Genomic DNA, 13,207 nt, shown 5'->3' with positions numbered 1-13,207 from the left:
CCAAGGTGGACAAAAGTTTCTGTTACCTACATTAGCTGACACTTAACTATACATTGTGTACATAGGAATGTGATGTGTTCCAATGTGTTTACCTTGATTGTTAAAATGTCCCCTTAGTAAACTGTAGTTAGCTGCTTCTACAGAAACTGGAAAGCACAAAAGCGTTAATTAAATGTTTGTAAATTTACTTAGCTATGTTTTTTCCCTTCTTTCAGAGCTGTGAAATTTGCCAAGAGCAATTTGAACAATATTGGGATGAGGAAGAGGAGGAGTGGCATCTCAAGAATGCTATTAGAGTAGAAGAAAAGGTATTCTGAAGCTTGTTACGTTTGGAGTGTGATGGTTGGGATTGCTAAAAGCCATGGTAGATTGAAAAAATAGCATGGGTGTTCAAAGGTCCTAATGGTGGAGGGGCAGCTCAGTCTGTCCTCACTCTTGAAGAGTTTTCTCTGCTGCCTTTTAGGTTTAATGGTGCACCAGAACTTCTGCACCATATAGGAGGGGGTATCCTCAAAGTATTTATATTTTAGCATACATGCTAGCTCATTCTCTGGTCCCCCGCTGGGTCTCAGGGCAGCTCTCATGCTGCCCCTCTGCATTTTCAAAAGGACATAGCAACGGCAGCCTGTCCGCTTGTCTGTGTCAGCTGTGTCCCTTCAGAAATGCAGAGGGGCAGCATGAGGTGGTTTGGGAGGGGGAAAGGGGGCATGGCAGCTGCCACTGTGGCGTCCCTTTTAAAAATGCAGAGGAGCAGCATGAGGGTTGTCCTGAGACCTGCAAGGGGCCAGAGAATTAGCCAGCGTCTTTGCATTCCGGCTTCTCTCTGTGATCCCTTTAAGAGTTCAGAGTGGTAGCCAGGAGTTGTGCTCAGATGCAACCTGAGCCAGAAGTGAGTGCTTAAAGCGCCCTTCTTTAATGACTAGTCAAGTAGCCGATGAAAATTCCATTGACTACTCACCTAGTAGATTAATTGATATTTAACATCCTTAGTCTAAATTAGCTGATACCACTCAAGAAAGATCTTGAGGTCATTGTGGGTAGTTTTCTGAAAACATCCCCTCAGGCCTGGCCTACACGAGGAGACAATGTTGAACTAAGTAAGATACACAACTCCAGTCATACGAATAGTATAGTTGAGGTCAATGTACCGTATATCAAAGTTAACCATTGCATCTGGACTGTGGGGGGGTCAATGGGAGAAACTTTCTCCTGTAAACTCCCTTTACTCTTCTTGATCCAATGGACTACCATAGTCAATGGGAGCATGATCAGTGGCTGATTTAGTGGATCGATCCTGTAAATCGACCCCAGGGAGATAGATCCTCACAACACTGATCTCCTGATAAATGTAGACAAGGCCTTCATGTGCACAGGTAGTCAAAAAATGTACAGTGTTGCAAGTCAGGAAAGGGTAGATTGGTGTTTCTCAAAGTGGGTTCCTCCATTGGATTCCTCTCTCAAGTTCTGCTACTCCTTCCCAGTGCCTCCTGCATGCTGGGGGACACCAGGTAACAGCTGTTTCACAGCATATGGAAGGAGTAGGGTGGGGGCAGAAAAGGGTGTGAAGAGGAGGTGCAGGGATGGAGCAAGGGTAGGAAGAGGTAGGACAGGAATGGGGCCTTGGGAAAAGAGGTGGAGTTAGAAGCAGGGTCTGAGGGGAGGGAGGAGGCGGCTTAGGGGCATGTGAAAAAATAAATAAAAATGGGTATCCTCAGGATGCTGAACAGTTTGAGAACTTCTGGGATAGATAAGACAGAAAATAAACCTCTATATCAAGGGTGGGGAACCTTTTTTTAGTCAGGGGCCACTGACACCCAGAAAAATCATTCGGGCACCATATGAGAGAAACAAAAAAAGCACCCCTCGTCAGTGCGTACTTTCCAATGCTGGGGGGAGCCCCGAGCTTCAGGGGCCTGATCCGGGCAAGCTGGAAGCTGCATCTGGCCTCCGGCCCCCAGATTCTCCACCTCTGCTCTATATAAACCCATAGTATGGCTACATCTTGAGTACTAGATGCAGGTCTGGTTGCCCCATCTCAAAAAAGATATATTGGAATTGGAAAAAAATGATGAGGGGTATGGAATGACTTCCCTGTAAGGAGAGCTTAATAAGACGGACTTTTCAGCTAGCAAAAGAGATGATGAAAGAGTATATATTAGAGGCATCAGGTTTAAAACATACAAAAAGAAGTATGATGAAATGCATCCTAGAATACTCAAGTTGCTGATAAAGGAAGGATCTGAACCTTTAGCTATCATCTTTGAAAAATCATGGAAGATGGGAGAGATTGCAGAAGACTGGAAAAGGGCAAATATAGTGCTCTATAAAAAGGGAAATAAGAACAACCCAGGAAACTACAGACCAGTCAATTTAACTTCTGTGCCAGGAAAGATAATAGAGCAAGAATTTAAGGAATTCATTTGGAAACATCTGTAAGAAAATAAAGTGATAGGGTAACAGCCAGCATGGATTTGTAAAGAATAAATCATGTCAAACCAATGTGATAACTTTCTTTAATACGATAACAAGTTTTATGGATAAGGGAGAAGCAGTGGATGTGGTATACTTAGACTTTTAGTAAGGCATTTAATACGGTCTCGCATAATCTTATTAATAAACTAGACAAATATAATTTAGGTGGGGCTACTGTAAGATAGATGCATAACGGGCTGGATAACCATTCTCAGAGAGTAGTTATTAACGGTTCACGGTCATGCTGGAAGGGTTGAGGTTCTGCACAGGTCTGTTTTGGGACCGGTTCTGTTCAATATCTTCAACCATTTAGATATTGGCATAGAGAATATGCTTATTAAGTTTGCAGATGACATGAAGCTGGGAGGGGTTGCAAATGATTTGGAAGATATGGTCATAATTCAAAATGATCTGAACAAACTGGAGAAATGGTCTGAGGTAAATAGGATGAAGTTTAATAAGGACAAACCAAAGTACTCCTCTTAGGAAGGAGCAATCAGTTTCACACACAGAGAATGGGAAGCGACTGTCTAGGAAGGAGTACTGCAGAAAAGGATCTAGGGGTCATAGTGGACCACAAGCTAAATATGAGTCAACAGTGTGACGCTGTTGCAAAAAAAGCAAATGTGATTCTGAGATGCATTAACAGGAGTGTTGTGAGTAAGACACAAGAAGTCATTCTTCTGCTCTACTCTGCACTGATTAGGCCTCAGTTCGAGTATTGTGTCCAGTTGTGAGCACCACATTTCAAGAAAGATTTGGAGAAGGTCCAGAGAAGAGCAACAAGAATGAAAGGTTTAGAGAGGCATGAGCTATGAGGGAAGTCAGAAGGAATTGGGCTTGTTTAATTTAGAAAAAAGAAGACTGAGAGGGAACATGATAGTGGTTTTTAAGTACCTAAAAGAGTGTTACAAGGAAGGAGAAAAAATGTTCTCCTTGGCTTCTGAGGATAGGACAAGAAGCAATAAGCTTAAACTGCAGCAAGGAAGGTTCAGCAAGGATGGTTTAGGTTGGACATTAGGAAAAACTTCCTAACTTGTCAGGGTGGTTAAACTCTGAAATAAGTTGGAGATATTTGAAAGCAGGTTAGATAGACATCTATCAGGGATGGTCTAGATCAGCGGTTCGCAAACTTTTCCATATGGGGACCCATTTTGATAATTCAGGAAGACTTGGTGACCCAAGGCAATTCAAAAATGGGGGGAGGAGGGAAGGCAGAGCCACCTGGGGAGACACTTGGTGACCCTTTTGAAATGTAATGGTGACCAATATTTGGGTCCCGACACATAAGTTTGGGAAACCCTGGTCTAGATGGTGCTTGGTCCTGCCGTGAGTGCAGGGGAGTGGACACGATGACCTCTTGAGGTCCTTTCCAGTTCTAGTGTTCTGTGATTCTATTGATGTGTACTGCACAGTAAATCTGTGGAACTCTTTTCCAGAGGATATTGCTAAGGCCCTATATAACAGGGTTCAAAAAAGATTGATAAGTTTTTAGTAGATTAAGTCCATCTGTGGCTGGCATGTGCAGGGGTAATGTCCCTAGCTTCTGTTTGCCAGAAGTTGGGAATTGGCTTCAGGATGATTACCTGATCTGTTCATTTCTTCTGAAGCAACTTGCATTAGCCACTGTTGGAAGAAGGATACTAGGATAAATGGGCTTTTGGTCTGACCCAGTATGGCCCTTCTTAAATTATATTTATATGTATTTGGAACATATGAAATACGCACCACTGTTATATTAACCATTATAACTATCTGAGTGTGGGGAGAGGGAAATAGTTGATGCTGAGAAGGGATGCTAATAAATGGATTTGCGGTCATGATAATTAACTGCTTAAGCCGCATTCCTTGCTTTTCATACCTTGTGATGGTGGAACATACAGTCTAATAACTTTAACATGAAGTTTTGGTGGAGAAATTATATTTATGATCAGCATTAAGGACAAAATATATTTTGCTCAGATTTACCTTTGGGCATTAGAAACCAAGCATGGAAGACTTCAGTTCAAAAGTGAATTCTTAGGGAAGTTAGGTTATGCGACAGTGAAGTGCATAATCAAAAGTGTTCTGCAAACCTAATTTCATAACCAGTGCAACTGATACATAAAGTTCATTTGTTTGTTTGAATATGTAGAGAAGTCACATGGTTTTCCTTTTTTTAGATTTATCATCCATCATGTTATGAAGATTACCAAAATGTAAGTGTTTCATTATTTATGCTCAAACATTTTATTATGAGGTTGATTTTTTTCCTTTGTATTGAGAGATTTTGTACAGAGTGAATGTATTCAGAGCATGCTACCCATTTCTGTCACATGACTAGAAAAGGAACTGCAAGAATGATGGTGTAATGGTAACTATAGAATTGAAAACTAATTGGGAAGCTTATTGCTTAACTCTATGGTGTCATAGCAAGTCAGCTTATATATCAAACAGCAATAAACAAAAGCCATAAATAGAATATATAGGTCCAAATGTATGGGGTTAAAGCTTTTAAATCAGAATAATTTGCTGAATGGTGTGAATTGATCCTGATGTGATTTTTGTTTCTAATTTTCCTTAGATGTTTAATGTGAATAAATTCAAATTCTTGGGTTGGGGTTAGCGAGGAGCATACTATGCTTTATGGCAATATACATCATCAGTGGCTTTCAACTTTTTTAGTTTGTGGATCCCTAAAAATTTCAAATGGAGGTGTGAATCCCTTTGGAAATCTTAGATATAGCTGTGAATCCGAGGGGTATGTTTAATAACAGGTTAAAAATCACTGTTATATGGTAATGACAACTTTCTGCAATCCTTAGACGTAGTCTGCAGTAGGGATGTGAACAACGAGCCAACTATTGGATAAGCATTTGTTTATCGGATAGTCAACAGGCTAGTAGTTGCTTCCCTCTTTGCTACCTCTATCAGAAAAAGGAAACTGGAGGGAGAGGGGGAATGCTTCTAAGTGGCAGCACTGCATGGAGACTGGTGCCAGATCCTGGACTCCATATGGCACTGCTGCTTTGAAATGCCGCGTGCAGCCTGGGGGCTAGCTGGGAGTCCCCAGCTGGCCCGGGCTGCACATGGCTTTTCGAAGCAGCAGCGCCATGTGGAGCCCAGGGTCTGCCACTTTGAGAAGCTGCATACAGTCCGGGGTCCCCAGATGGCCCCGTGCTGCACACAGCATTTCAAAATGGCAGTGCCACGTGGAGCCTGGTGTCAGCTGGAGACTCTCCCGCTGACCCTGGGCTCCATGCGGCATTGCCGCTTTGAAACGCTACGGGCAGCGTGGGGCCAGCGGGCTTTGCTTGAGTCCCCCACTGGCCCTATACTCTCCACAGTACTTTTGCCTTTGAAATGTAGGCTGGGGCTGTTGCCTGCACTTCAAAGGTGGAAGTGCCCTTATCAACTAATCAAATTGCATTGACTATTTGTTTAGCTAAATTGAAATTTTACATCCCTAGTCTGCAGTCCTCTGATTGAAAACCACTATACTACAGACTTGTCCCTTATTTGACATAATTTTCATTTAGAGAATGTTAGGTTATTTTTGCTAAGACAATAATGTTACAGAGCAAACCAACTTTCTAAGAATCTTGGTGAGGGGAGAAGCTTGCATTTTAAATAACCAAATTAACACAGCCTGTGAAGCAACGTTAATAATTTTTCTATCACCCTTTTAGTCAGAAAGGAAGTAACTGTCTTAGCGATATGCAAAATTGTGTATTTATTGTTAATTTTCATTTGACAGACGTCATCATTTGATTGTACACCATCTCCCAGCAAGACCCCTGTGGAAAACCCACTAAATATTATGTTGAACATTGTCAAACAAGAAATACAGGAGCCCTGTAACAGTCCTAAAGTCAAAGAAGAACCTGTCGACACCCCTGCTACTTGTATAGAAGAGAGCACACCTGCATCTACAGATATTAAAACAGAAACTGATAAGGTTGAACCAGTGTAACTCAACTTGAAAGGTATGATTTTTTACAGAACAGAAGAGCTGCTGTGTTAATGCTAGAAGGCAAATACTTTTTATATAAATAAAATGTTCTCATGGGGCAGGGCCCCAGCTATTATTTGGTTAATAAATACATTTTTGTATTTGAATTTTTTATTGCCTGCACAGTTTCAGGTGTCGATTGTGTGAAAGTTCTGTAGATGCGTTCAAATTTAACTGAATGGAATTGTATATGTAAAAAAATGTACAATTTTCACTTGTGGAAATGTAAATTATAAATAAAAGATATTTTTGCTATATATGGAGTGTAATGTTTATGCACACCATCAAATGAAGAGTTTCTGTACTTTTTTCAGCTTAAGTGGAATTAAACAGAGACCTCAATTTAGATCTCCAGTTAAGCAAGAATCTGAAATATAAAATAATTGAAGGAAGTTATTTGGATTCATAGGAGAGCTATAAGGAAAACAATGCAGGAGCTTTCTCAGACAGCAAATCTTAGATTTCTTTTCTTATTAAATTTAATTGAACAAAATTGCATACATATCCAGATATAAAAAAGTAACCGAAAAGACAGTTTTGGATAGAAGAGAGAATTAATAACCACCTGTGGGCTTAATTTGTGGTTACTACTGCCAACTTACATTTGATTAACAAACCAGTATACTTGCTTGTTAAAGCAGATTTTTAATGCTTCTTTTCAAATAGTCAAACATAAGAATTTAGTACAGCTGAACAATTTTTTCTTAAGTTACAGAGGAGAAAATGAATGTAAGAGTGCTCATTTTGAAACATGGTTAACATTTTTCTTTTGTTGGTTATGACTGGATTTAGACGGTAAACCAGATACCATGAGATGTGAATATTTCTAACATGTAATAAATAGAATTAAGCATATTTGAGTTTGAATCTCTTTATTTCTTGATGGGTTTTGGGGTAATTTGTGTGTCTGGAAATTGAAGTTAAAGTAACTTATAGCTGAAATATAGTATTTTAGTATTAGTATTTTAAGAAATTATCTATTAAGAAGCTTATACTTCATGCTTTTAAAACTACTAAGCTAGGGTTAAATACTAATGGCCAAATTTCAGTTCACTTTGCTAAATTCTAGTGAATTTGCCTAACACAAAAGGATATTTCTGAGACTTGAAGTTGCAGTACTAGTACATTCCAATATCAGAAATTAAGCTGGGGGGGGGAGGTGTATTGTCAAGTGAAACAGGGAATAGTGGTTTTGCAACTGTCACAACCTGAGATTCTGATTGGTGCCACAGTTGGCATTACCTCACCCTTTTAATCTCTTTTGAGTTTAAAGTGATGATTTTCATAGTTTAAAAAGGAACCCTTGACATGGAGTTTTCCTAGATACATAAAGATGTAAGTGCTATAAAATTGGAGAGGTACTTTGAATTTTGAAGTCTACAAATCATTGTTTTACTTAACATTTAAAATTTTTTTTTCAATAAAGACCAGTCTATTCATGGTCCCTTGAGTAATCACTAGGAACAAATAACACTACCAGCACATAATTAAATCATAACATGAACTGGTATTTTCCCAATGAAGTTGCAAATTACTAATGGAGAGCATCAATTCTAGATCAATACCCTTTTAGACTGAAAACCTCTCTCAAAAACCTCTTCAGCATCTGGGATACCTCAGTTATGTAATGGGTAACTAACTATGGATGCATTTTAGGGTACTTAGGTAATTTTTTTGAATAATTGTCCACTTATGTTCCAGGCCTGATGTGCACATTCCCCATCCACATAATTGGATTATTTTGGCCAACAGTGCCAATCAGGGCCATGCTAGTGCCATTGGTGCACTCATCCCAACACCCTGTCTCCGTGGTCACCAACCTGTCGATCACGATCGACTGGTTGATCAGGAGGGCTCGACTGGTTGATGACGAGGCATTCGGGGGCGCCCCCCAATTCCCCCCATACCCAAGAAGCCCTGCTACCTACCTCCAGCGACAATGGAGGTAGTGCTGGCTTCCTGTGGGGTGGAAAGAAGTCCAGCAGCTGCGCATCACTTCAGGGGTTTCAGGAAGTGCACTGGCTACTCCCCCTCCCCCAAACAGCTGGTGCAGTACTACAACCCAGGTCTGTGAAGCACCGGGGATTTACTGGGTGGGGTGAGGGTAGAAGTCCCCAGAAGCAGCATGCACTGGGGCTTCCCTCCTTTGCGGGGTGTGTGTGTGTGGAGGGGGGAGGAGTCCCAGGAGGAGGCATGTGCCGGAGCTTACCCCCTCTGCGGGAGGGGGAGGGGAAAAGAGTCCCGGGAGGAGGTGTGTGCTGGGGCTTCCCTCTGCCCCGGGGGCGGGGGGGAAGGGGTGGTGCGGCTATTAGGAGTCCCCAGAGGAGGCATGTTCCGGGGACTCCCTATCCCCTGCCCCCACGAACACCCTGTCCCCACTGGCACCTTGCCCCACTAGCACCCAGCAACCACTGGCACCCTTCCTCAGTACCATGTCCCCTGTTCCCAGCAGCACAGCTGGGGCCATAGTAGTGAGGCTTGAATGGGGTGAGTGGGTTGGAGGAGAGTTTCTTTGCATCTCACTTGTGTGGTGTCAACTGACTTTTCTGTAGGTCAGTGACCCCTGACTCAAAACAGATTCCCCGCCCTTCTCATAAATAAAGACAATGCTGAAACTTTCTGTGCTTGACATTTTATTTAAAAATTAAGCCTGCCCAACAAGCCCCTAATTGGGGTCAAGCCCCCATCTGGCCACACCATCAGAACACCCCTGCACCTCCTAGATCTGACCCTGTCATACACTGGAACCCCCTGTCCTGAGCCTCTCACATCCCCAAACTCCTGCACCCCCACATCCTCAGACTTCTGCCACAACACTCCTGTACCATCTACGCTGCAAATCTGTGTCCTGAGCCCATCATACTCCCAACCTCCCTGCCCTGAGCCCCTCACTCACCCCAACCCAAACTCCTGCACCCTCACATCCACAAGCTTCACTAATATGGCCTCAACTGTGCTGGTGGGAGCATTATCCCAGCCCTCCACCTGACCCCAACATGCTCCAGCCTGGAGCCCCCTCCTCGAGCCAGCATCCCCTTCTCCTCTTGCACCCAAATTCCCTCCCAGAGATTGTACCTCTCACCCCTTCCCACACCCAAATCCTTCCCACCCCGGAGCCTACACATCCTGTCTCAACCCAATGAGGGTATGGCAAGATTGCAGGAGTTTTTCTGGGGTTCCAGAGGTAGCCTGGAAAAACTCTTCCGCGTCCAGGGGTGTGTTTATTCTTCCACTCTTTTTAGCACTCTGTCCCTGCCCCGTGCTCTTTCGGCAACCCAAGGGAGCTTCCGAAAGAAGGGGTTTTTCTAACATTTGGCCCAGTCTAGACAGGCCAAATGTTGGAAAAACCTTTTCCTACAGAAGAATCGGAAAAAAAGCGGCAGTGTAGCCATACCCTGGGAGTGTATAAGGGCTGGGGATAGCAAGTGATGGAGAGGAGAACAGAGAGGGCGGAGCTTCACAGAAGGGGTGGGGTCTTGAGGAAAGGATGAGGTGGTAGAGCTTGGCTTGTTCTGACATTTAGAACATGATCTTGGGCATAAAAAGGTTGGAAACCACTGCTCTACCTGAAGGTATAAAGGGATGGATGGGTTCAACCATTTACCACAGAATTCAGGCATTAAAGACTGCAGGAGGAGGGAAGGAGGCTGGATTGTGAAATACATGTGGCCAACACATCTCAAAGAATCAGAGTTACTGTTGAGTAACTAGTGACTATCTACATGTATTCCACCTCTGGTGACTGGGAAACAGTGACCTCATAAACTGGAGGTTGGATGTGTGCAATGATTGCAGGCCAAAGCAGCTGTCAGATATGGAGGCTTTGTACAGGGAATAGTGTGTGTGTGCGTGCGCACACTGATCCCTGTATAGTGTGTGGGTGTGTGCACTGATCCCTGTATAGTGGTGCTGCAAATTTCTGCCATGGGTACTCTGCTTGCTACAGAGGCTGCCTGAGCCCTGGGGGAGTGAGCTCTAACCAGCTTGTGTGAATCCAATCTAGCATGATTTAAAGCAACTAGAAACCCATTTAGATAGTAAATATTACCTGGCCTTTTGCTGTACCTGCAAATGTTACTAAGAGCATAGGTCAGCTCCTGAAGGACACTATGCTGTCAAGGTAACACACAACAGCTGTCTCTACTTCAAATATGCAATCTGTCCTCCCAACCCCTCCTTCCCGGTCCCCAGCTGGAATGGGGCTAGGGAAAGAAAACAGGCAGGTGAATCAGCTATTCAAATGAAAACAACCTTAGGTAAAAATCTATGGAGAGACCTGTGAGCAGGACCCTATCAAATTCATAGCCATGAAAAACACGACACAGACCATGAAATCTGATCTTTTGTGCGCTTTTGCCATATACTACTGAGATTTCACAGCGGGAAACCAGAATTTCTCAAATGGGGAAGTGGGGAGATTGAAAGGTTATTTTAGGGGAGATTGTGGTATTTCCACCCTTGAGAACAAAAGAACGACCATACTGGGTCAGACCAAAGGTCCATCTTCCCTAGTGTCCTGACTGCTGACAGTGGCCAATGTCAGATACCCCAGAGGGGAGTGAATACAACAGGTAATCATGGGATCCCTCCCCTGGCATCCATTTCCAGACATACACGCTAGGGACACAATTCCTACCCATCCTGGCTAAAAGCCATTGATGGACCTAACCTCCATGAATTTATCTAGCTCTTCTTTGAACTCTTTTAAAGTCCTAGTCTTCACAACCTCTGGCATGGAGTTCCACAGGTTGATTGTGTGCTGAGTGAAGAAAAATTTCCTTTTTTTTTAAACCTGCTACCTATTAATTTCATTTGGTGACCCCGTGTTCTTATATTGGGGAAATAAGTAAAAAACTTCCTTATTCACTTTTTCCATACCAGTCATGATTTTATAGACCACTATCACATCCCCCCCCCTCTAGTCTCCTCTTTTGTTAGCTGTAAAGTCCAAGTCTTTTTAATCTTTTCATATGGGACCTGTTCCAAACCCCTAATAATTTTTGTTGCCCTTCTCTGAACCTTTTCCATTGCCAATATTTTTTTTTAGATGAGGTGACTACTAGGGATGTTAAATTTTGAGTAATTGACTAATTGAATAGTCGATAAGGCAAAAGTGCTGCATGAAGTCCGGGATCAGTTGGAGATTCCCCTGCTGACCCTGGGCTCCATGCGGCACTGCCACTTTGAAACGCCGTGGGGAGCCTGATGCTTGGCTATTTGCAGCATTTCAAAGTGGCAGTGCCCTGTGGAGTCCAGGATAAGGTGGGGACTCCCCCGCTGATCCTGGGCTACATGCAGCACTGCTGCTTTGAAACGTCGCATGCAGCCTTGGGACACCCTAGCTGGCCCCGGGTTGAATGCAGCGTTTCAGAGCGGCAGCACTTTGTGGAGCCAAGAGTGTGGTCCCAGGCTCCATGCGACACAGCTGCTTTGAAGTACTCTCTCCTTTCCCCCCCTCCTTGCTGCCACTTTCTGACAGAGGCAGCAAGGGAGGGGAAGTGACTAGTCGACTAGCCTCTTGACTGTCTGATAAGAATTAACTGATTGGATAGTTGACTAGTCAACTAGTCCTTCACATCCCTAGCGACCACATCTGTATGCAGTATTCAAGAAGTGGGTGTACCATGGTTTTATGTAGAAGCAATAAGATATTCTCTATCTTATCCTTTATCCCTTTTTTAATGATTCCTGACATTGTTTGCATTTTTGACTGCCGCTGCACACTGAGTACATGTTTTCAGAGAGATCCACAATGACTACGAGGGTATGTCTACACTAGCCCCCTCGTTTGAACTCGGGAGGCTAATGTAGGCATTCGAAGTTGCAAGTGAAGCCTGGGATTTAAATATCCCGGGCTTTATCTGCATCATTCCGTTCGGGCGCCATTTTTAAATCCCCTTAGTCCGAACTAACTGCCCGTGGCTACACGCGGCAGTCAAACGTTAACTTGAAGTAAGTCCTTAGTTCGAATTAACTGTTATACCTCGTGGAATGAGATGTAACAGTTAACTTGAACAAAGGACTTAGTTCGAGTTAACATTTGACTGTTGCGTGTAGCCACGGGCAGTTAGTTCGGACTAAGGGGGATTTAAAAATGGCGCCCGGACGGGAAGATGCAAATAAAGCCCGGGATATTTATATCCCAGGCTTCTTTTGCAACTTTGAATGCCTACATTAGCCTCCCTAGTTTGAACTAGGGGGCTAGTGTAGACATACCCCAAGATCTCTCTCTTGAGTAGTTGTAGCCAAATTAGTCCCCATCATACTGTATGTATAGTTGGGATTATTTTTTCCAGTGGGTATTACTTTAAATTTCATTTGACATTTTGTTGCCCAATCATTTAGTTTGGTTGGATCTTTTTGAAGCTCTTCACAGTCTGCCTTGGTCTTAACTATCTTGAGCAGTTTGGTATCATCTGCAAATGTTGCTACCTCACTGTTTACTCCTTCCTCCAGATCATTTATAAATAAGTTGAATAGGATTGGTCCCAGGCCAGACCCTTGGGGGACACCACTAGTTAGCTCTCTCCATTCTGAAAACTTAGTATTTGTTCCTATCCTTTGTTTCCTCTCTTTTAACCAGTTATCAGTCCATAAAAGGACTTTCCCTTATCCCATGACATCTTATCTTACTTAAGAGTCTTTGGTGAGGGACCTTGTCAAAGGCTTTCTGGAAATCTAAGTACACTATAACCACTGGATCCCCCTTGTCCACATATTTGTTGACCCCATCAAAGAACTCTA

General features: G+C 43.2%; 1 protein-coding gene across 1 annotated transcript in view; it reads left to right on the top strand.

Moving 5' to 3' along the window:
- PCF11 (PCF11 cleavage and polyadenylation factor subunit) overlaps nt 1–7,318 on the top strand; it is a 32,554-nt gene extending 25,236 nt beyond the window's left edge. Inside the window, exons 14-16 of the mRNA XM_006132176.4 lie at nt 216–308; nt 4,635–4,670; nt 6,209–7,318. Of these exons, the coding sequence (XP_006132238.1) occupies nt 216–308; nt 4,635–4,670; nt 6,209–6,424 (345 nt within the window). The 3' untranslated portion in view covers nt 6,425–7,318. The remainder of the gene's footprint in view (nt 1–215; nt 309–4,634; nt 4,671–6,208) is intronic.
- Nucleotides 7,319–13,207: the final 5,889 nt, after the last annotated feature.

Source organism: Pelodiscus sinensis, chromosome 1, assembly GCF_052426305.1.
Source record: "Pelodiscus sinensis isolate ZL-2025 chromosome 1, ASM5242630v1, whole genome shotgun sequence".
In the NCBI taxonomy this organism is placed as follows: domain Eukaryota; kingdom Metazoa; phylum Chordata; order Testudines; family Trionychidae; genus Pelodiscus; species Pelodiscus sinensis.
Note: the sequence above shows the minus strand (reverse complement) of the source record. Positions and strands in the feature narration are given on the sequence as shown.